Source organism: Pagrus pagrus (assembly GCF_965226575.1).
Source record: "Pagrus pagrus genome assembly, chromosome: 7".
Classification (NCBI taxonomy): domain Eukaryota; kingdom Metazoa; phylum Chordata; class Actinopteri; order Spariformes; family Sparidae; genus Pagrus; species Pagrus pagrus.
The window spans coordinates 7391659-7416994 of NC_140191.1; the positions used below are offsets into that span (position 1 = coordinate 7391659).

Sequence of the window (25336 nt, forward strand, 5' to 3'; positions counted from 1 at the left end):
ACCATTATTGTGATATGAGACTATACATCATCTTAGATTTTGGATGTTGTTCTATTTTTTTCAACCATTTATGAAGTGCTTCTGGGGAGATTTAAAAAAAATTGAGACATATGTGTATCAGGATATAGCCTAAACATTTTATATTATTTTAAGTCCATATCTCCCAACCATAGTGAGTAGTGTTATTATAATAGAAATGATGGCCAAAACTATAAAATAAGACCGTAGTTGTAAAAAAAAAAAGAAGATTTATTAACCTGAAATCATCATCATCATCATCATCACCACTAACACAGGTTGTGTATGCCAAAGCCCCAATCTGCTGACAGAGAGGGAGAGGAGGGAGGAGGGAGAGCAGGAGAGAAAGCGAAGGAGAGAAGACGACTCTGAGCTCCTCACTGGCTTCAGATCAGCTGATAAGGTAAGAGCTCTGCTTCTCTGTGGTCTACTATTTTTTAAAATCTCAGTTTTACCTCCATATCTGTGTTTAAATGTCTGATTTGTAATTCATTTCTTAGTAACAGTATAGCAGAGAGTTATGTGTTGTGTTCATAGTTGGCAAAACCAACGAGGCAGATTTGTGACAGGAGAGTGGTGTTTGTCTGGAGTTAACCACATTGTTTTGTTATTATCAATATTTAATGCTGCAACACATGTTCTGTGATTACAGCTGTCAATGATGCACAGAACATAATTAAAGTGCGGTTTGTTATTTTTAATAATCCTGTGTTAAGTATTTGTTGGGAGACCGGTGACTCAACGAGCTCTTAAGAAAACAAACATTGGGTTTTTAAAGTCGTTCTCACCATGACAAAGTATCGCCACATCATTATGTTTTTTGTCCTCACTGTCATTTTGTGCAAATATGTGGCAGTCATTGCTCTCAGTGGTGTCTGGCTCACTGTTTTTCAGTCATTAGAAAAACAGAAACAACTTTTAAAGACAAACAATTTCTGCTAATCTTAATTTGGATAAAACATGAGAGAAAATGCTATAAAAAAAAATAAAAAGATAAATAATGACCTGCTTATCAACGCAATCCAATCAAAGCAGCACAATGACAGTTGGAGCGCAGTATGGGAACTTGGCCCAAATAGGACAAATTTGAGATTAGTTGCACCTTTGGGAATAAAAACCCCATGTTAGACAGGGACGGCAGCATGTCAGTGTTGTGAATATAAAGCCCTGAATTGGGTCAATAATCCCTCATTGAGATATTCATTGGTACACAACATGGTGAACATGATGAGTGAGGAGAATATCATTTTTTAGTCTAATAGGAAAGAAATGACAAGTTGGAAGTTTTACTGAGTGACAAATTTAATCTGCGTCCATCTGTGTTTAGTAAAGCTAAATATTTGAATGTTTGAATGCTTTGGAGTTTCACTGTTTTCCTTCTTTGTCAGCAAAACCTCCTCGTTAAATACCTGATTAGATGCACTTTTTTGAAGGTGTTCAGTCTGTTGTTGGCAAATAGTTTGCTTCTATTTTTGCCTGTCCAATCAATGGCCACAATGTAGAATGATGTTGGTAAACACCTTCGACTGTAGGTCGAGCAGTTGAACACATAAAATGCAATCATTTCTGGCTGTTTTGCAAATGGCAGCCATTCATTGCTGAGACAGAGGGACAATGGATCCATTCTGACTGTGTTGTTCTGTCACCGTCTCTGTCCAGTACAATCCCAACAACCCCCTCACACACCCACACACCCCCTCTCCACACACCCTCCATGTCTACGCCATATAACTGTAACTGCATGTAGATTATTGTGTGTCTTTTACTCCCAAAGCAGAATCTAGAAACAAGAATTGTTGCCAACTGTTGGAAAAGTAAAGGGTTTCTGTAACTCTGTCGACCCAGAATCCACAAAAAGTAACTAAATTCTCGGTTGTAGTCCCTTCATTTTTTTTTTTTGGATAAGAGTAGCAAGCAGATGTATCTCAAACTGTAACAATAAACTCTAAAGACCTGTGTTATGCTGCTTGACCATGCATATTGGAGATATTTCATTGTGGATTTGAATGGTCTGCAGATAAACACATTTATAGGTCCAGTGTGTAGGATTTAGCAGCCAAGTCACCAGAATAAAATGTTAGCAGTTAATGTTTGTGCAAGCCATAGATCCCTTCATATTTTTACATGTCATAGGCTCACACCAGGTTCACATTACATGTTCATGTCGGGAGGTAGAGGGAACGGTGGTGAAGAGCCAGTGACCGCCGTTCGAGTCTGAGTTTCAACATTTGTAAATGTGACACCACTGGATATTTTTAAGGGGACGATTACCAGCCATGTCTGTGGCGCCAAAACCTGATGTTTTTAACAAGACCTTTGGAAAAATCTCCAACTGTGTTTGTTACAACAAAAACAGGCATTTAAAGCCAATAGAAGATGTTTCTCTCACCTGAACGAGTGGATTTTGAGCTTAAACCTAACCAGAGCATAAGCACAACGCTTTGACAAGAGAAAAATTTAAAATTGAAATTAAAGAAACGTAAAGTTTTAACTCATTTGTATTCTTGTGATTGGGTTGGGATTTAGTGGCACCTGGTGGTGATGTTGCAGGTTGCAACCAATTTAATACCTCCCCGTCTTAACCTCCCCTTTAAGAGTGAAGGAGGACCCACTGTGGCCGCTAAAAACCTGAAACATGGTGATGTCGATATAACATAAGGCTCATTCTAACGTGACAAAAACTCATTCTTAGTTTCAGGTCATTATACACTAATGGAAATGTATTTATGAGTATTAAATTCCATTTCTGCCAATAGATCCACCTAAATCCTACACACTGGACCTTTAAGTTATTCTTGCTGATTACACATCTGCTCTGGTTAAATGTATCAGACATGTGACCAAGTCATGTAGTCCAAGTCTCAAGCAAGTCCCAGGTGATTAAGGTTCTTAACTTTTTGTCTGACAAGTTGAGTCCTTAGTTGAAGTCAGTCTTACTTACCTGCAGTATCTGGACTGTATGAAGGGAAAAGACAAGGTATTAGTGCCTGTCTGATAATATAATGACCTCCACCAAGAAGGTTACAGGTGTGACTACTGCCGGGTCTGTTGGCTTGTGTGTTAGTTGGTTGGTTTGCTGAGGTATAAGCTTTACTGAGTGCCCTTCTAGTTGGCCATTTTAACTAACCTGTTCAAAAAGTATGATAACTGATTAAATTTGTGTTTGAATTCTTGATATTCAGTGAAATAATTGTCATCAAATGAATAATTTCTTAATTTCTTCGCAATCAAAATTTTGTCCAATGAAATGCTGACAGCCAGACTAAATAAAACCAAAAAACTAAACAGAAAACTGAAAATGAACAGAGTCAAGTCTTTAAAGTGACTACACAGAACTTTAAGTGTTTATGAAACAGTCTCCTGATTCCTCTGATGACTAGAAATGACCTGTAACAGCAAACAAGACCATCAGCAAAAAGACTGCTACTTTTATATAGCTATTATTAAAGCCTGTGCTCGGGTCCGATCACATAAATCACATATAATATTACATAAATACTGGTGTCGTGCCGCTTTTGTCAAAAGGGTCCGTAAGTCTAAATTGAGTCTCAAGTCTTTTATGTTTTGCCGAGTCAAGTCAACAAAACAATGACTCGAATCAAGTCCAAGTCAGTTAGTCTGGTTTTATATTACTCAATAAATGTTATTGTGTATTCGTTCAGCTTGATAATTAATCGGTAAATTTATGTTTGAATTGCATTTGAATTACATATTTCATTAGATTTAAAATTTTTCAAAGATTTAGTAACAGCAGTCTGCCCTAAAGTCCCCTCTTCCTTCATCATGTTTCCATCACAACAGCCTGAGCTCACCAGCTCGATGCGACCGGTCGAAACTCGCTAAAAGCCACACGAGTCACAACCCAGGGAGAAAGGTTGAACAAGAGTCAGAAACAATCGAGCGAGGGCAGAGAAAAGGGGATTGTTGTGATTAAAAGACAATTATCTGTGCACATCGACTTCCCAGTGTTGTGCGGTGTCAGGCTCGAGCTGAGCTGTTCTGTCCCAGAAGGCCTCGGGAGACAATGGCTCCTGTGTCAGGACGGTGGGGGGGTGCGTTAACAAGTCCTGGGGTTTCATGACACTGTCACAGCACCATGCAACTGTGTGAACACGCTTAATGCCACATTTAGGCTTCATAATGTGTTTTTATAGGACGGATGAGTTGGCTGGTTTGATACAAGCACACTGTATTTCCTAAAGTGACGTACAGTCGACTTAAAACCACAGGAGACATTTTAAAACAGCAGAAAAATCACAAGATCATAACTTAAATCACCCAGATTATCTTTAGGTTACTGTTGATGTTGAACATCTGGAGGCGGAAAAGTTACAAAGTGGAACTATTGCACGGACTGTAGAAAAAATCAATGTGATTAATTGAAGATTCAGAGTGACCTCAGTTCACTGTGTGCTTCAAGGACATCAAGGAGGAGTCTGTAACGTCTTCGATCAGAGAGGCAGCAGAGAGGTTTCTTGTACACAACTCATTGTGTACTGCCCAGCTTTATAGTACAGTGTCATGAAGCTCCAGTTATATTAGTGCAAAGGTCAAAAGTATCCTGAGATAAAATGATCATTTTCTGTTCAGTCATGTAGATTTGCACTTTTGGATTGTGGACAAAGAAGTCATCATCATAAAAAATGACATGACAAATATTTTTTTTTTTTAAGTAACTGCTTGTAAAGCCTTTTTAGCCTGTTACACAGTTTTTCATGAATGTGTCAAAACTGGTGTGACAATTCAGATGAACATCGGCCACTGCCATAGGTGAATGTTATTTTCCGATAGGTCGATGGTAGTCAACCGGGCAAATATATTCGGCTGATATATCGGTGCTCAAGTCATACTCAAGTTTTTGTAAGAATGAGTTTCCAACTTAAAGCATAAACAAACAACTTTTTAAAATTCCCCCACCATCAAAACATGCACACTAGGTTCATTTTCCAGTCAGTGATCTTGACCGAGGCACTGGCTCAGATCTGGAGTTGGCCCCAGAGTACCAGTTTCACTATGTTGTACGTTGGCGCTGCTGTTGACAAGTGTGACTTCATCATCACATACTTTACTATTCGAGTATTCCTGCCTTTCAATAATGGCAATGCAAAGTGTTTAAGAACTGGCCTGTAGTCTTTCACATTTTCCATTTGTTTCTATCAATCTACCCGCCTCTGAATTTCCTGTCACACTTACATTTTTTCCATCTAATGTGGACCATATTTTTACTATCCACATTTCAGTTTCATTAACACATGGCTGTTATATGACTTTGACGGCAGCTGGCCTTTCTCACGCAACTTTCTAGTTGATTTTTGTTTGGTAGTGAAATGATGTGGCTGCCTGAAAGATGGAAAACACACCTTAGACATATCAACCACAAATCCCTTAAAAGCAAACTCGTGGTCACTGGGGTAAAACATGCAAAAAGACTGTTCTGACTCTTTAGTTTCTTGATTCTGTGAAGCACTGACTTGTGAAAACAAAACAGTGACAGATTTGACCGAAGGACATACACGAGCATCTACGCCTCATTGTCTGTATCACCCCCTCCCAAACTCATTTCCTGCCTTCTGTTACACTGACCTCAAAAACAAAACAACAAAAAAAAACTGTGGATGTGCTCTCCATCTCCATCTATCCAAAATCATGAAATATGCCCAGTTCCGTCCAGCGTACACCAGTGGATAGAAGGGCCTCGGAGCTCAAAGCCTCACCCATATTTGCTGGGATGAGGGGGAACAGTGTGGCCCTTTGTGGCCCCCGTTTGTATTTATGAATGGCTGAGCCTCGGGGCGAAGCCTCAGAACAATGCTGCTACACTGAAGGGCTGATTTTCATATGGGAGGGGTGATGGTGATGATGGTGGCGGCAGTGGTGGTGATGGTGGTGGGCAGGGCGGTTTATTCCCCACCGTTGGGGCTTGGTACAGAGAGTGGCGAGAGGTCTTGCTGGCAGCGGGCTGGTGTGACGCTTTGCATGTGAGTGTCAGAGGGACGGCTGCTGGAGCTGCTCATACAGGAGCTGCTGGGGGTCGGCCACGGTCACCTACACAGGTGAGCAGCAGCACTTTGTCTCCGATTTTCAAGTTTTTAATGGACTTTGGAGCTTTTGGGATTGGAGATTTTTTGGGAGACAGACGCAAGAGGACATAGAATCTATCTATCTATCTATCTATCTAATTGTATCTAATCTATCTAATCTTGTTATTTTATTTATTAGCTATTTTTGTTCTTTAAGGTCAAACACCTACAGTCAGGGTGAGTGTGCGCTTGTTTGCGTGAGCGTTCAAACATGAGCGTGAGAAGATTGAGAGTCAGATGAGTCACAAGTTAGACCTAGTTAGGTAATGAGTGTGTGTGTGTGTGTGTGTGTGTGTGTGTGTGTGTGTGACTGGGTAAATGCGTGCATGAGTGAACGTGTTTGTGATGATGTGTAAGCGTGCACAGATGAGTGAGTGAGTGTGTTTTCTGTGAGGGTGTGAGTGTGTGTGTTGTGCTAGCAGGGGTTGCTAAAAGCCCTGCCAATTATTACTGGATGGATTTCACTGCCTGTGCCATCAGCGCCGAGCCGTTCCAGTAACTGTCGCATCCAAGCAGGTGCCTGATGCCTCCGATCACACAGCCAACCAGAACAGTTTTGCAAGCAGTTTAACACGGTCTGCGTTATTTAAGCGAGGTGAAGATGTGTTTTCTTCAATGAAGCGTTCCACCACATCAGCAAACGGAGGAAAACTTTTGCAGTTTACGAAATGCAAACATGAATATTTCCTTAAAATCTGAGTGTAGTGAGTGCAATATTAGTCACACGGCTGAATCACATCTCTGCTGACACGTTTCAGAGTTTGACTTTTGACTGCAGCTTCCCCTTTAAAGGTGCGCTATGCAGTTCTTGGTTTTCATGACTGATACGCTGAATAAACAAACTGTCCTTAAAGGGCAACACAGTTTCATACTGTTTTACTTTGCTTATATGTGGCGGACCCTGCCAGTGTTCTGGTGACCTTATTATCCTCTGAGCCACAGCTTGTTTATTCAGTTATGGAAAAAAAAAATGTCTCAGTTTGTCTTATTACCTGATTGATATTGTAAATATTTAAATTTGAGTTTGGATTTCTTCTCCAAAAAAACTCAGTGCCCCTTTAAGCCATTTGAAGCCAGTATTTTTCGGTGGATGTGTGTCGCAAGTTTTGTAACAGAGTTAGCATTTTGTGTGATTTGGCGCCCCCAGACATAATGTAGGAGCCAACCACAAACAAAACTCATGACATCATAACAATGTTATGTGTTTAAAACTTGTATGTTGAAGTAAGCATGTATGTAACGCTGTGATCCTACCCTCTCACTGAAGTTACATAGTGCAGAAACCAATGACAGAGACACCATTCGCCCTATTACAAGATACTGTACCATCAAAATCATCTTGAAGCTTTTGTTTTAAGGTAAAAAAAAAAAAGTTACACATAAACAATATATTTATGTGTCATCTATGGAGGGACAGAGGTTGGCAGATTAAAACTCACTTTCCAGTTCGGGGACAGCGAGTCAAGTGGAGTGTTTCGGGGAGCATCTCTGGGACGGGGCCGCACTCTGTTCGTCTGTGTGGTTGTTGAACAGGTGACGGCTCTGTTTGTCGCCCCCTTTTGTTCAGAGCGGAAGGGAGAGCGCTCTAATGAGAGAGCAGGCCTGTGGCTCGCCATCTGCCCACTGGGCTGGGGATTGCCAGAGTCAACCGTGTTTGCCAGGTAGAAAAGATGGAAATAAGCTATTGGTGCTCAGGTCTCTTGTTATGCTGGAGATCGGGCCAACTGTGGCCCCACTCTGTTGTCACGCTCACCTCATGTGCTGTTGGTAAACTGTATATATCTGTGGGTCTTCTTTTGAAATAGGAAAAAAAATGTGTGCTTAAGCTCAAACCAAACAAAACAAATGCAGGGTGTGTATTTGAAAATGTGCACAGAATATGTGAATGCCTAGAAAACTGTAGAAGTCACAGTTTGCTTGAAAGAACTCAAAGAAAAAAAGAGGAAAAGAGAAAAACTGATGCATAAAATAGATAAAAGAGACCCTAAAACACTAAAATACTACACTTATTAAAGGTAAGATAAATGTGTTAATACACTTCAAAATATCTGCTGCAGGAAGCAGCAATACTTTTATTTCCTTGACTACCTTAAAGTCCAGTCTGAATCTTTAATTTATGCCAGCACTCTCTGCAGAACCTTGGACAGACTGTGTGACTGATATTGGCATATCTCCGTGTTTATGTTTGTGTCTTGTGTGCCTGAGTGTGTGTGTGTGTGTGTGTGTGTGTGTGTGTGTGCGTGCGCTGTGCTGCGCTCATCGCTCCATGTGTGGGAGGGGGGAGCAGTCATGTTTTAAGACCATCTGCTCCTCTGAGTATTTTAGTGGGGGCCTTAGCTTGCGGTGGACCAACGCGCGTCACAGGCAAACAGCAAAGCGCAAGCTGTGAGCGGGCCTGTTCCGGAAAAAATTCCTCCAGTTTCTCCCTCGCACAATGGGCAGTGTTCTGTGCACAAGGTTCCCATTCTCTCGTTCGCCTCGTCCAAGAGCCACGGCGGAGCTCTTGTACACGGGCCGCAGACGATATTTACAATGAAAATGTTCTTCTTGGCACAGTCGATTGTTTGTGTGAGCCTTTTATGGTTTGTGGGAGCAATTTCAGTAATGTAAAATGACTCATAAAAGGTGTCGTGGCCTCATTTAGCAGAGATGATTGTTCAGATGGCATCTGCATCCCTGAAGCGTGATGTGGAATAAGTTATTATGTTGAGTTTTTGATTAGATATTAGAAAAGGAGGTTCTGATCATGAAGATAAATGTGCACAGATGTACTTTGGGAATATCTTTGTCACCTTTTCAACCTGCTGCTTCTTCTTTTCTTTTGTCCCGAACATGACACGACTGTATTCGCTCACTCCGCCTGCTCTTGCACATTTAATGCACACATATACAGTGACTACAGTCCCAGCAGGACAATAGAGCAGCCTGAGCTTACAACCAGCACATAGGGTTTTGCAGAGGAAGGTCACATAGCTGCACACCCCACACTGAGGAGTGTGTTGGCATGCCTTACGCTGCCTGTGTGTGTGTGGTGGTGGTGGTGGGGGGGAGTATGGCATGCTGCGTATTCGTTTATAGACGGCTTCAGTGCATCAAAGCAGCATTCTCTTCTTCAGCTCCTCTCCAGACTGTTTACGGAGGGATTCCCTTGAGGTTATCCGTGGCTCGAACGATGCCATCACTTGGCGGGTGGCCTAACGGCTTTTGGACGCAGTGACTCACCCTACATGTAACAATGAGAGTGGGAAAAAAAGTGCCACTTGGATAGACAAGTTGCCTTTGTTGCATTAATATGTAAACTAGTGCTTGTTCATGCTTGTGCTCCCCGCCCACGAACATTCCTCACCAGGGAAAATATTAGATCTGCACACGTCTGGAAAGATCAATGATCATGACCTAAGGCCTCAATTTCAAATTCATCCAGACGTGGCTTCAGATTCACTTTCTTCAGTTGAATTGTCTAATTCAGGCTCTTTTGGATGGCTACTTTAAACAAACGGACCTTTCTAAGATCCAAATCTGCATCAAACTAATGTAAATGTCTAATTTACATAACCATATTCATGTGACAAGTTCTATGTTCCTCCTACTCCTCGTATGTTGCTCTAACACAGCCTCGCTCAAAGCGATATTGAGTCATCATTCCTCCACCACACAACGGTTGCCCTCGTGTCTTGCGCACCACTAGCATTAAAAAGGTTCAGCTAATGTCAACATGTTAAGGGAAGTACGGTCAAGACCCGGTGCTGGAGGCATCGAGACACATGGGACGGCTCAGGGAAGGAATTCTGAGTGGGCCAAAGAACGGCTCCAGAAATGCCTGAACGCATATTCAGAGCTGCCCACGACACATGTAAACCAGTGCTCACACAGACTCCCTCTCTTTCCCTTTCCCTTGTCTCCCTCTCACATCTCTCTTTATCTCCCTTTTCTGTCCTTTTCCCGTTGAATCTGACATCTAGGATTCAGAGCAGGACGACCAACTCAGGGAGAACAACAACGGGAAGAAGAAGAAGAAGAAGACGAAGTGAGGACTGAGAGGGAGCAGGAGCCTGGTGCTGAGGCTGGTATGAGGCAAGTGTTTTGTGTGCGTGTCGCGTGTGTGTGTGCGCTTAAGTGTGCACACGTATGCTGTGTACTCTGTGCCAGCCGTTTGTCTGCCCCGTCAATGAGGCCGTTGTTGTTGGGCTCGATGGTGGTGGTGTCAGTGGCCCTGCCCGGCTGCTCGGCTCTGTTCTCTCCTGCCGTTGCCGCTGCACGGCCTCTCTGCTTGGACACGCTCGCCTAGCTCTTGGCCTTTTGTTGCCGTGCAGATGGTGAAGCTTGACGCAACACTGGAGAAAAGTTAAGACTGTCACAGCCAACAGTGTGGCATTATGGGCGAAGACGTCTCCAAATGTGACCCACTTTCAGTCTGAGATGTTGATTTGGTCACACTTTACAATAAGGTACACAAGTAGTTACTGAGCAGCGAGTAAGGAACGACTCAGGAACAAACCTGATGGTTAATGAATCGTTAATGAGTAATTCCTGAACAACTGTGATTTGAGGACTATATAGTAGATAATGATGAGTTACTGGAGAACAGACTGGGAGATACAACATTAATGAATCATTACATAATGATTAGATAATAAATATCTGTGAATCAACATACTGACCACTTTCTTCATGAGGTGTTCTTGATTATCAACCAGCCGCTGAGTGGCATGAACTAGTGACGACCCATGTCATGTTTTGTGTGCTTCATGTAAAGTGACCTATCATACTCAGTAGTTACCCAATATAGATTCATTAGTTACTAATTACTTAATCATTAGTTACTCTTTTTGTGTGCTTCATGTGAAGTGAAACCTCATACTGTATAGTTACCAATATAGACTCATTAGTTACTAATCAATTAAATCAAGTCGTTTCTGATTCATTCCTCACTAGTTCCTCAGTAACTACTCAAATCTTTGTGTACCTTATTTCTCAAGTGTTACCGTTGATTTTAAAGTAGCATTAACTGATATTTTCCTAATGAGAGTACATCAAATAATAATGTGAAAATGGTGAAACGTAGTTTTTATCACTTGAATCTGCATCGCCCCTCAGCTTCAAGCTTCATAGCAAGTTTCAGCTCTTTGTTTAGCTGTTTGGACTGCAAATTTAGTGTCCCCTGTTACCACCCTCATAGCATTGTTTTTGGCGTTTTTTTTAAATTAAAAAGTACTGACTACAGACTACAGTGTGTCTGTAAGAGGCTACAACATTTAAATGTCTATAATCGATAGTTTCACTTAAACAATGTATCAAATGACAATGTGATAACCATGTGAAAGGGGATGGTTTCACTCATAGTCATTCACCCTACGGAGAATTTTATGCAGTTTATGTTTTGGCTCTCAGCGTAGTTTTTGGCTGAAGCATGCAGTTGTTTTCAGTAAAAAAAACACCATTAGAGACTAGCTGGTGAACACAGTGGAGTGTTTAGCAGCTAAAGACTCAAACAGAGCAAAAAAAGATTAAATATTGGAGTGAAATTCAGCAGATGGACACAAACATGACTCCAAATGAATGACAGTATTGTGTCAATAAGCAACTGCTTCCTAACAAGGTCAGTATATCAACTTAAAAGGTAGTCGCGCATAGCCAGACCTATCTCCAAAGTGCTGTGTTAGCACTTGAGAAAGGTCTGATTTCTTTTAATCATTGAAAATAGTCTTGGGTGGCAATAAACAGTAAAGGGTGCAGCGACAGTGCCCCTGCAAAATAGTGTCATATTCACATGGAAAGGTGAGCCCTGGCATTAAAACAGCTAAATTCTGGCAAAAGAAAAGGAACTGCAACTTTTTGAGGTTTGTACTGTTAGCGACCAGTTTAATGTGGTTGTCTTGGAGGTTGCCGTTGTTTTTGGGTTTAGGGATTTTGAAAACAGTAGCACACAGACAACATTAGGGAGGAAAATGCTACCTGAAAGTCATCGTCAGACTTAAACCCACAGTTAAAATCTGTTGAGTACTTCTACTACTTCCTCTGCTGCCCCCAAGTGGCCAAAAAAAATAAATGTATATATATATTTAAAGGAGTTATTCCCCCTCTGTCTGAAAAGCGCTGTTTTGGCTCCTGTCTCTTTAAGAACCCCCTCCTAAATAGCCAGTCTGCTCTGATTGGCCAGCTCCCACACACCTGAGCCAGCATCGCTAACAACAACAGAGCAGCTGTGCTAAATCAATTCTACATTTCAAACTAGTTGCTTATGCAAATGTGTGACATGGTGACGTAGCGTGATGTCACAAAGTCACAGAATTAAAGGCGGGACTACTGATGAGGCGTTTCAGGGGCAGTGTTTTCTGTGGGAGATTGGAGCTTCTGTTGGTGTGGACCTGAACCTATATGAAACACTGAAGGAAAGGAAAACCTAATATGTCTCCTTTATTGCAAATAAAAAGTAGAAGGTAGCTGACAGAGCAAGAACATTTACTTTGAGTGTTCAAAAATACATGACTGCATGATGAGCAGCAGGACAGATCCACGGCCTCTTGCCATGTCAAACCAACATCATTTCTCACTTCTCTCCTTCAACGAGGCTAATATTGGTCATGGATTCTCCGGGGGATGTTATGATGTGTTAATCACGAAGCTTCAGAACACAATCCAGTCTTAGGCCTGCCATCTGCACACACCGGCTGCTGCAGCATGGGGCTAAATCCTCTGCTTCTACTTCTGCACTTATTAATTCTTCGTCACAAGTAACAGCCATCATGAAAACAGTATACATTTTATTTATATCACAGTGAAACAGCTACGAATTTCTTTAAAAACATGTAATGTAAAAGCAACTGCCAGTATGTATGTTGTAAATGTAAATATCAACTAAACAAATACAAAATAATAGATTAAACAATGACGTGACATTACACTGATGAGTGTAGAGGGATGAATTACAACATTTCCTGATGTTGGATTGTTGTTACCTGTATTAGACTGCAGAGTGGAGAGAAGCACTTTAATTTTGCTTGAATGTTACAATGTGAGAAGACATTGCTGATTGACCGACTAGAAGAAACAATTTAATAACAGTTGGAAGGTGATGATTGTGTTAAGTGTTGAAACAGATTCTCAGGACAGAGTGTAATTAATTTAGGAATTAGTCAGAGCGAGCACAGACGTGTAATTTGACTGAAGAGCTGCATATTAATCTAAATCCTGTGTTATTATCATTAACACCATTATTGGCTTGTTCCATAAAGGGGTCTCTCAATAAAAACAATGAAAATAAAACACGTAGTTTGATAAGTTGTGAAGTAGTATAGTAGTAGTGTTGCTGATGAAAATCTGACGTGACTCAGCCATAAATGTATTAAAGTTTGTTTCACGTTACGCTTAGGCGCATTCACCAACTTCCTTCCTTCATCATCTTATGTCTTCCCAGCAGTTATAGCGACAGGCGGCCAAATGAAACAGCTCACAGCTCTCTTGACTAATTAAACTATTTTTCTGAGTTTGAACATTGTTGAAGACATTTGGGTTAATCTAAGTAGAGGGCTCAAAAAATATATATTACAAAGGTCAAGTTGTTTTAAGACATTTAATGCATGTTGCTCAGACAGTGAAGATAATGGAGACACTAAGCAGAAAAAAAGACTAAATTCAAGCGATAATATGACGACAGCTACATAAAATTCAGTTTCATGAGGACTGCAAATGCTTCACATCCCTTGTGTGTGTGGTGTGATGCTAGCTAACGAGGCTATAAAGCACCCCCACGCCCCAAAAATGATAGCTCCTGTGTGGTCTGTGTGCCACAATAGTTGGAAACCCCCTGTTGTAGACCATAAAGAGTAGATAAAAACAATAAGGCAAACCTTGAAACTAAAAGTTTTCTCATTTTAAAGTGAGAAAAACCATCTATAGTGACATTTGGAACAAAATTATGTATGTGCAGTTTCTTTTTAAATACAGTGGCATTTGTTTACATAAGTCGTCATCACCGTCATGAGCACAGCACAGATAGTATCAGTAATCTACTGATGACATGATGTGTGGTGACTGGAGTTTGTGTCAGAGCTCAGCCAACAGTGGCAGTCATTCATTGGACGAGCTTACGTATGGCGACTGAGGGGCAGCGAGCAGGTGCTGACTGACGCTGAGTTTGTGTGACTTTACTACGGCTCTGTGTGAGTCGGGGGACTGTGAGTGATGTCATCGCCTGATGGTGCTGATGTAACTAGTCTTTTTTTCTTTTTTTTGTCCTTCACAGAGAAGAAGGCTGTCGAGCTGTCTGGGTGTGAGTGAACACCCTCTAGTGGATCTGCTGACCAGCTGTCCTGCAGAGCTTCTGTCTGTTTCTAACCATCAGCATTTCAAGGTAAAACCACAGTCACAGTTTTATAAGAGATACTAACAAGCATTTTCAATTGAGTTTCTATTTTTTGACACAAAACACATTTGGTTAACAGTTACACTGTGTCCTGAAGTCAGTTTGGATTTGAATCATTTTGTCATTTTGTCTCTAGATCCAGTTATTTAGAATATAATGCAGTCCATAATGTGTTGTGTTTTCCAAAGGGCTGCTGAGTGAAATACATGTATAATTTCATGCATTTCTCATTATGTTACTGACCTTAAAGGACAACACACATTAATAGTGTTTTACTTTGTTTATATGTGGCGGACCCTGCCACCTTTCTAGCTTCAAACAACGTTCTGGGGACCTTATTTTCCCCTGAGAACAGCTTGTTTATTTGGTTATGGAAAAATAAATATTTCTATTATTACCTCATTAATATTGTGAAAATTAAAATTCCGAGTTTTAACTGCTTCTACAAAACTACGCAGTGCCCCTTTAACCTTAAAAGATATAATAAGTTAAAAAACTGCATTACATTTCTTTGTGGTTTTAGATTGAGGTACCACGCTGTACTCAGAACCCAGAAACTAAACTGTTAAATCTCAATAACATGTAGATAATTTGTGTGATTCTCTGAGGCAAATGCAGCGTCTGAGTCATCAGCAGCACCCGTGCTGTAAACAAGACGGTTCAGGTTATTTTTCTCTTGATGATGCATGTGCTGTAACTGACAGGATGTGTTGTGTTCCAGAGGTCTATGGTCCAGCGCTGAGCAGAGACCATGTGGTGTTTGGAGCTGCTCTTACCACTGCTGTTGATCATCAATGGTAATACATTTCTGTTCCTCTTTGCTGTCTGATGGTACATAAAGTAGGCATGCAATACTATTTTTCCAATCTCAGATGCAAAATTAAGTGTCAGTATCATGTACAATATTATTTTTTGTCCTTGTTTCTTTTATTTTACTTAATTTACTAATTTCTCTGACCTATTAGGGATTCTTCTAGGTACTGCTGAGGTGATAATTTACTCTTTTTACACTTTACCATAAAATATTCAAAGGAAAACTCCAAGCCTTTCTCTTTTAAACTATTAAAATGCCATTACTGTCACAGAATGATCATATTAGACCTCAACGGAGACATTTTATGTTCATTTTCACATTCATAATTTTATTTTTGGGTTACTACTATAATAGATTTACATGCATGAACGCACAAAAACATCAGTTTTCTCATACTGTCCAGTGCTGCAGCTCTGTATTCCCCCCGTCTGAAACATTCTGTTTTAGCTCCTGTCTCTTTAAGGCCCCTCCTCCTGAATACCCTGTCTGCTCTGATTGGTCAGGTTACACACACCTGAGCAAGTATCCCTATCATATCTTATCTTATCTTAATGTCTGTCTCTGATCTTCTCTCAGATGCCAGTTGCCAGTGGAACGTTTGGGTCCCTCGGGACATCTCGGCCATGACGAACTCCTGTGTGGTGATCCCGTGCACCTTCATGTATCCGTCCGGTATCAGGCCGTACCGTGGCGTTCACGGTATCTGGTACTTTGGCCAGCCGTACCCTCAGCTCTTCCCTCCCGTCGTCTTCAAAACACGCACAGACATCGTGCACGAGAGCTACAAGGGCCGCACCAAGCTGCTGGGCGACCTGCACCAGAGGAACTGCACTCTGCTCATCAACAACATCGGCTCGGAGCACTCAGGGAGATACTACTTTCGTGCTGATCTCGGTGGAGCCAACATGTATACGTTCCCGGACTTCTCTGAGCTCAAGGTTCTCGGTAAGTTACTGATCAGAGTAGAATATACATGAAACTGTGACCAATAAACCAGAAATATAAAAAAAAGTTTTATAGCTTATGGTACAATTTAATGTATTAAATATAAGAGTTTTATCCATCTAGATAAGATAAAACGCTGCTTTACAATTAAAGTTCCTCTTATATTATACATTAAATAAATCCAGTAATATCTTTCCAATCATGTCCACCAGACCAACCCAACATCGACGTCCCAGAGGAGATCGTCAGCGACGAGAATCTGGAGCTGACATGCTACGCTCCGGACAACTGCCCCGACATGACTCCAGAGATCCAGTGGATGTACACCGACTACCTGCCCGACCCGGAGTTCAGCTCTGACTACCTGGAGGAGAGCAACACGGCGGTACTCTCCAGCACCCTCACCTTCACACCCAGACCCATGCACAATGGGCAGCTCCTGGGCTGCAGGGTCTACTACCCCAACACCACTCTGGTCTATGAGAGGCTCATCTCTCTAGACATCAAGTGTAAGTTAAAAAGCACTTTTCCAACTCTAGCGATAGCCTCAGATTTTTCTTTGCTCAACATCATTGTAAATGATGACCAGCCTTCAGTGATTTTGGAGTTTAAATACAGGCGAAAAATAATAATAATGTTGTGTCTGACATGCCACGCTAGAGTCCCAAAAGCAATAATGAATCCCACTCAAGCAAATTTCTTTCTTGAGTGGCTTCCAGGCAATGACTCATGATGGTTTGGTGTTTGTGTCGTGCAGCGCCATCATTTACTTTCCAAAAATTACTTTAGCGTTCCTGTGGCGCTAACACTAAAGCTAACTTCCAGCTGACGGCATCACTGTGAAGGGGGAGCAAGAACAGAGTCAGCCTTTCAGAATAATATTCCTCCACATCCAGAATCTATCAAACAGTTGTTGAGATAATTCAGTCTGTATATCAAAAACAAAACTCATATGTCGCTGCCTTCTGGACATTAAATTCTCCGTCTTACTTCCTCTCCCAGATGCCCCACGCTCCGTTTGGGTGAACGTGTCCTCAGAGGTGATGGAGGGCAGCACTGTGATGCTGCACTGCGAGGTGGACAGTAACCCTCCTCCCAAGATCTCCTGGATGTTCGGAGACCAGGAGCTTCTGTGGGACACGGCGTCCAACATCTCCCTCGCTCTGGACGATGTGACGCCTGCACAGGAGGGAATCTACACCTGCGTCGGAGACAACGGCTACGGCATCATGAACACTTCCCTGTACCTTGCTGTCAAGTGTAAGTCCCTGAGACGGCAGCTGTGTCCCAATTCCAACATATATATTGTAAATACTATATAGAATTAGTATGTAGCAGGTAAGAGGGGCACAGCAGGTTACATTGGAGTTTAGGAGATGATTTAAAATAAGTAACAATAGAGGAATTAGTTTGAATTCTCGCATCAGAAACAATAAAGACAAAGTCAGAGGCAGCTGTTGCCAGCCTGGATTTACAACAACTACAAATAACAGAAAACAAATTAAAAAAAGCCTCATAACATTCACAGAAACCTCTCAAACTAACCCCACAGCTCCTGTTGATTCGTATGCTCAGTATTTTCTTACCTATCCTTGCTTTGCCAATTAATCAATATGTGCTGCAGAGCTTCAGAGCCACGAAGAGGAAATGGCAGAACAATAAAAAGGTGTATTGGATGAGCGGAGCTGTGTCCCAAATCCACACAGCACACTAATGCTATCATAAATCAATTTCCTTTTTTGTTTCAAACAAACACCGAGCGCCACAGAAACCCTCCCAGGAAACAATCAAACTGTGACCTGAGAAGGCCACTGACAATTTAACTTTATCACAAGAAACAAAACAAGAATCTAAAGATTTAATATTTTCTGTGTTCTGAGATCTCCCTGAAACCAAATCACCACATTCTCTTTGTAGCTCTCACTTTCTTTTTGCCTTTCATGGCCAGACTACAGTGTTGATAAATATCTCATATTAAAAAAAGTCCATTCTGTGTGAAACCATCGCTCACACTGATGAACACAGAATAATCACAGAGCAGATAATCCCTCAGCTTTATGGAGCTTTATAGTGAGTTTCAGCTCATTTTTAACCCAACTAACTCTTAACTTTACTATTTTTGGCCGCAGCGGGCATCTGTTTTCAATAAAACGCTTAAAAAACAAAACACTGTAACAGCAGAGAGACACAGTTAGAGACTTGTGAACATTTAACAGCTAAAGAGCCAATATTTTCCTCAGGAGTTTGTGTAAATGAATGATAACGTATGCTCGATGTTCGCTGCTCAAAGTGGCCAAAAAAACAAATCACTTACTGCAGATTTAACTAAATATTGCGACTTGAAATTAAAGCCAGTATCCCAAACTCAAACCCTGAGTTTCTCTGCGTTTTGTTGCAGACCCTCCTCGTGAGCCTGTGGTAAACGACTCCATGACGATACAAGAGGGAACCTCACTGGCCCTGCACTGTAGCACCCAGGGCAGCCCGGCCCCAACCCTCACCTGGCTGAAGGACGGGGAGCTGGTGGGCACCATCACTGCTGACGAGCTGTCAGTGCTGGAGATCATAGAGATCACACCGCAGGGAGACGGACAGTACCGCTGCCTGGCCGAGAACGAGCACGGAAGAGCCAGCAGCTCCATGAACATCACTGTTGAGTGTGAGTGCGTCAGTAGGACAATGCAACTGCAATGAGCATCTCTAAAGCTGCTGTTACAACCTTTTCAAATACCCTCAACAGATGCCCCTGTCTTTCTGGAGGAGTCCAAGTGCACGGTGGTGAGGGAGGGCGTCCAGTGTGTCTGCATGGCCACAGGAAACCCTGAACCCACCATCGAGTTCTACCTGCCCGACCTGAACGTCACCATCAACGAAACAGACGGGCGGTACAACTTCTACACGCACACAGACGGACACACCTCCACCGGTATGATCAAGCTTAGGGAGAAAGGCGAGCGGATCGACAACGGCCCTGCCGTCAACGTCCACTGCAACATCTACAACATGTACGGAAGAGAGAGCGTGCACCTGGAGCTACAGCAGGAGAGTGAGTACAGACAAACTGAACACTGAAACTGATTATTTACTTTTATTCTTGTAGTGATGTTTGATTAAATTGTACGGAAATGTCCTCCTTCTGCCTCTTTTTCATCATCTTTCTTTTAGCATTCTTTAAAGGACACATATTTAGCTCATTTTCAGGTTCATTATTTTATTTTGAGTTACTACTAGAACAGGTTTACATGCTTTAATGCTCAGAAAACACATCAGTTTTCTCATACTGTCCAGTGCTGCAGCTCTGTATTCCCCCTCTGTCTGAATCGCTCTGTTTCAGCTCCTGTCTCTTAAAGGCCCCTCCTCCTATATACCCAGTCTCTTCTGATTGGTCAGGTTACACACACCTGAGCCAGCGACGCTAACATCAACAGAGCAGTCGTGCTAAATTAACTCTGATGTGGAACCACTGATGAGGCGTTTCAGGAGCAGTGTTTTCTGTGGGAGAGAGGAGCTTCTATTAGTGCAAACAATATAAAAAACACTGATAGAAGGGGAAACAATGATAAAAGCGTTATAGGTCATCCTGAAAGAATAAGCCTGTAGATATTGTTTTTTTCTTATTGTCAACTGAAGGCTTCTTCTCTCGACTGACTTTAATTTACCAACTGGCTCCGCTGGGTGTAGCGTTCTCCTACTGTTGATCTGACTGGAAGAGGTTAGCCTGTGATAGACAGATGGTTCATCTAATCACCTGCCAAGTATTTCTGGAAAATGTCTGCTCTTTTCCAACGAGTTTCGCACAGTGTTTTCCCAGATGGTTCCGTGTAACAAACCATCTGACGCTTCAGGTTTGTATATGTTGTCCTACTGCTGTAAATTAAATGTGTACTGATCTGCTGCAGAAAATAGTCAAATGCACTATTTCCTCCGTTTTGAGTGATGTTTCCTAAAATAATACTGTTTTAAGCCTTTTTAAGGAATTAAACTATACTGTATATTTCTAGTTTGTTTTTTAAATATTCAGGGAAATGGGTGGCGTGCCTTGTGCAGAAAAAGGCCAGTTGCACGAGCTTTAGCAGTGCACATAAGACTGATTTTTCACCTGGTTTTGCAACCGAAGTTATGGCAGCAACATTTTGACTTTTAACTTTAGAGAAGAATGGTGAAAAAGTTTCCCCCAAGCCAACTCTGTTCTCTGATCCAACCAGGACTTAAGTCAAAAATCTCAAGCATGGCAGAAATATCAGAGAGGACTGGGACACCAGGCTTGAGAATTAATATTGTGATTATTTAGGCTTCCTTCCAGCGTACTCCATAGCACCCCGGTTAGCTGCTCCGTAAGGATTAAGTGCTTCTTTTCTTTTTGCCCGTAACTCGTGCAAATTGTTTGCTCTTGTGGGATTGCTCTGAAACAAACATAACACATTGTTGGTTTTGGTCTCTTCGTTGGATTCATGGGCTCATGACGATAAGAAAAATATAGAATAATGTCAGCTTTCTTCTTATGATGCTATCATCTTTGTAAAAGTACATGATGGACATCATATATATTCCTTCTGATTCAAATTTCTTCCCCAAAACGACATAGTGCTCCTTTAATATTTTGACCAATAATTAAGTCCTATGTCTTCATATTTAACTTTGATCACCTTTGTTTTCAGAAAAGTACATGATGGCAGTTATAGTTGGCACCATCGGAGGAGTGGCGGTCATAGCCTTCATCATTGCAGCAGTGAGATACGTTGGCCACAACAACAAGAAGTGAGTATAAATGACAAACTAATGGAGAGGCCGATGCGAGGCAGAAGTAGTCGTGTTCCTCACTAAAAGCATTTTTTGATATCCAAGGAGACACTTAAGCCTTGTCATCCATTCTAAAACACACACACATTGTATATGAGTGAATGTGGGACTGATGTGGACGTGCGAATCATTTCTCCAGAGCAATTTCAGTTTATTTGCCAGGACAAGTCCCAGTTGAAATCCCTGGAGATCCACATTGGCTGCCTTGTGGAGTGGGTTAGAAAGCTGGACTAACCTTATATTTTGCAGGCACAATTCCCTGCTCTGACACTGCTTCTGTATCCTTGACCTGCTACGCTAAATACAACCCAGGTAGCCCTCTTAACCAAGGTGCTTTATTTTAGCCTCAAGGCATATTTGGACCCCCAAATTTGCAAGCTTTCTCTGGCAAATCACCCCTGAAGTGGGTGTGAGCTCAGCGACTAAACCCATAAAATAACCACGTCACTCACAGCCACAGTTGGCCTCCAGCATAACCTCACAGAGCTTGTTGTTTTAAAATGGATGCCCAGGCTTGGCGTGTCACCCTGCGTTAGTCGCAGTCGAGACCGAGTCTGATTATGTGACTCCGTCCCCCAGAGAGAATGGCAACCCTAGGCAGGACGTGGTCCTGGAGAACCCAGCTTTGTACTACAGCGCAGTCAAGAAGGACAAACAAAATCTGAGGAAGAAAGTGGTGAGACATGCTGATGTCAATGATTATGATTATGATGGAGGATGGGTTGGGTGACCATTCTCAGATTGTTTGGGGTTGTACTTTTGTGTAATAAGTTGTAAAAAAAAAAAAAATGACACCCCATGTTGACCTCTGAAAACGAGGTAATAAAGGAATCTGTCCCACCAGCAGTCCAGTAGCCCCAACCATGACCTTTCCAAACACTGTTTTCTCTTGCTTTCATCGCTTCTCTGCGTTTTTCTGTCTGTTTTTCTCTCCCCTAACTCTTGCACAGCTTAAGACAGAGCTGTTGGGCTCAAAGTTTAACTCCATTCTAGAGGAGACTACGGTAAGGTTCCCAAACGAATCCCCATTAAAAAAAAACACAAGCCTCAGTGACAGATGCATCTCCTCGCATATCAGCTTCTGTGTCCTGTACACTGCCGTTTGTTTCCGAAACTGCCTTCTGCATGGCTGCCTCATTGCTAACACGAACTGCCCAACCTAACAGGAAACATCTCAATCTCCCTGTCAGTTGTCGACCAGTAACCACTAACATCTTTTCTTTATGGTGTCTGTCGCATTCGTCTGTCATCCGAGGTGTCGTCGGCACCTTGCCAGTGATTTCTGCCGCTGATTCGTGCTTCTGTCTGCAGGGAGAAGACGGGGATTATCAACCTGTGGGCTCTATGGCAGGACTGGAGAGGCAAGAGCTGAATTACGCTGCTCTGGAGTTTATCGGGGCCAGGCCCAGGGAGGGGGCCTCAGGGAGGGGGGATGACGGCAGCAACTACACGGAAATCAAAGCCAAATGAATCGCGATCCTTCCCTGATCCCTCGGCTATGCGAGACGCAGTGGCGACCCCAACACATCTTCTGCCCCATAAACTGTGTAATAACCCGCCTCCCTCTACTGGATTTCACCCCGCATATGATGACTCCTTGTCACTCATTTCCTCAGATTTGTCACATATAATGTACCGCTCCATGCCAGTACTCCCCCCTCACACTGGCCCTCCTCCATGGGACGCCCCTTCACACGCCATCATTTGGGAAAACTGGTACTTTTCTGGGTCAGAGCATGACCCACTGGACAATGTCAGAGAAATTGTTTGAATTTCTAGCCTCAGTTGTAGTACGTGGGCTCTAAAACATGCAGTGTTAACCAGCGACCATGTTTTTGTTGCTTTCATTGTTTGTTTGACACAGTTTGCTCGTCATCTGCTCTACATCTGTTTCCCGTAACTGTCACTGTGTCTGCTGCCAGTCGAAGCATCAGGGCAAGGAGTAACTGCGCTTTTTGTTCTCTTTTATTTATGTGTGTCTGTCAGATGAGAGCAAACCTCTCCTCTCTTTCTCTTTGGTTAATTACTTCCCAAGAATATCCCCTTTCGACCAAAGTGGATCAAGTGCTGGTTCAACCTGCAAACCTTTTAAGAACTTTAAGAGCCGCTGTCAAGTCACATCATTCAGTCACTGTATAGGAACAGCTATGGCGGACAACATCGACTTTTTACAAGTGTTGCTCCTGGCTTTGCATGACTACATTGGCATCCAAACATGACCGGTCCTCGGACCACTGCTGCTTCGATCTGGTGTCCAGAATGATCATTTTTTGTTTATTCTCCTGTAAATGAGTCAGAACACGCTACATTAGTTCTTGTTTTTAAAAATGGCGGTCATAAGTGGTTTTACTGCACCTGACGTAAGCGTGACGTAAGTGTTGGTGCCACTCTGGAACCAGTTTTCCTGACTGAGAGCCAGTTCTTTTGCTGTCAAGACCTGGTTCCAGAGTAGGCACTGGTTCCGAACCAGCACCTGAACCACCTCGGTCGAAAAGGGGTAGAAGATAACCCACTGAGGCTGAGAGATGTAAACGCATCTCAGCATCTTGTTTCCACATAATTGTATTTAATGTGTGCTGCGACTCGGTGGCCTCCCTTAATAAATGAAAACAAAAGTCACCATCATTTTTGATAATAATTGAAGAGGTTTTGTAAATCCTACACTGTCCAGTCACAGCTTCTGTTCAGCATTTTTCAACTAGAACGTGTTGAGATTTTTCGGGGAACTTCCTGCACTGTGGTCGACGCAAACTGTCCGTCTCATCTCCCACGTCTTCTCCCTTTAGTGTGGCTTCCAGCTCTCTGACTGTTCTGGAAAATACAGACCTAAAGCACAACATATTTGCGAGCGAGCGGCCAAAGTGTTATCTCTTTTCGACAATGTGTGTGTGTGTGTGTGTGTGTGTGTGTGTGTGTGTGTGTGTGTGTGTATGCGTGCGTGTGTGTGTTCAAATCGTGCTGAAAGATCATAGGACACTGATCACTGAAGTCTTTGGGAAGTTTGAGCATCACTTCACTTTTGATGCTTTGTTCTCACTGTGTTGCATCAGATGTTTGAATGAGAAAAAGTGATGCTGACTAGCCAGTTGGTTGTGCTATTCAAAGACATTTGATGAACCTGTGATGTAATATCAAAGCACACTAATAGTCTAACTTGATAATGATGGTGTCAATAATATATATTAATAAGATGTATATTGAAGGGGAAAGGGATTCCAGTATGTACAGTAAATACCCTGCATGACTGTTTTGCCAGCAGGCTCACGTATACGCATTCAATTATGGATAAAAGCCAGTGTGAGAAGTACAAACAGTCTTTTCACACATCATTCAAATGTTCTTGACTGAACACTGTCTTAATATGAGCTTAATAACAAAAGCGTACACTAGTCAAAGTCACATCAGAGGCTGTGTTTACATGCAGGGAGAAACCTTTCTGCGGTTGATTTAAAACTTAAAACCAGCTTTTTATTAATAATAAAAAAAACATAAAATAACTTCAGAAATGTAAGAGCGCACTTCCATCAAAGGAAATTTAATAAATAATCGTCAAATTCAATGCAACAGAGGCTGAGGTGCACTCAATAAAATGGTTTGCCTATAACAGTGACTTAAAGTATTTACATTTTTCATCTAAGTTTTTCCACCGCGATGAGTCACGTGAATATATTAAAGAAAACTACATTAAATTAAATTAAATTAAATTAATGCAGACTCTATAAACATAATGTGTATTTCAACACATCTAGTTTGTTAATGTATTCACATTGACTAAACATGACAGAAACATTTTACATGAGGGGTTTCCAACCACTGGACTGTGGACCAGTACCGGGTCTAGGATCATTCAGCACTGGTCTGTGAAAAACCCAAGAGGACATAAGGGGGCCGATGTACTGTAGGTTACTTGTGTTACATTGTGTTTTGTTATTTATTTTCTTGGAAAAGCCAACCTTTTTGTTACATATCACAAGGCAACTTACAAACGTTATGTTCGTTATGTACTTCACTATGTTAGTAAGGTAAAATAACTTGCTTTTTGGTTACACACTGGACACAAACAGCCTCCTGTGTGAAAGTCCTGTGAGAGTTTAATTGAACCATCCGTCCGTGACCTCCACCCGATACGGACTTTGTCAGTCTTTATACTACTTTGCCTGACTTCCTCCTTTGCTGCCATAATAATTACTGTGGCCACTTGAGGTCGTCACCTAACAAGAAATGTAAATATGGGTCATAAATAAGCTGCTTTCACAGTCAACTTATATGGTCGTTTTTCTGATGAGGACCGATGAGGCTGAATTAAAATACTTT

The 25336-nt window shown here is 42.0% G+C and overlaps 1 protein-coding gene across 4 annotated transcripts; it reads left to right on the plus strand.

The window, feature by feature from the left end:
- Positions 1 to 335: 335 nt before the first annotated feature.
- On the plus strand, positions 336 to 23641 carry mag (myelin associated glycoprotein). 4 transcript variants are annotated; one of them, XM_084358201.1, is made up of 13 exons: positions 336 to 421; positions 10061 to 10172; positions 14344 to 14451; positions 15185 to 15260; positions 15854 to 16222; positions 16435 to 16731; positions 17225 to 17482; positions 18621 to 18881; positions 18963 to 19268; positions 20881 to 20980; positions 21602 to 21698; positions 21973 to 22026; positions 22334 to 23641. In XM_084358201.1, the coding sequence occupies exons 4-13, from the start codon at positions 15215 to 15217 to the stop codon at positions 22490 to 22492; spliced, it is 1947 nt and encodes a 648-aa protein (XP_084214327.1). In that variant the 5' UTR covers positions 336 to 421; positions 10061 to 10172; positions 14344 to 14451; positions 15185 to 15214; the 3' UTR covers positions 22493 to 23641. The 4 variants fall into 4 exon arrangements, with proteins under 4 accessions (XP_084214327.1, XP_084214326.1, XP_084214329.1 ...); XM_084358200.1 differs by lacking the exon at positions 336 to 421 and adding an exon at positions 5938 to 6071; XM_084358203.1 differs by lacking the exons at positions 336 to 421; positions 21602 to 21698 and adding an exon at positions 5938 to 6071 and having other exon boundaries at positions 22334 to 22462.
- Positions 23642 to 25336: the final 1695 nt, after the last annotated feature.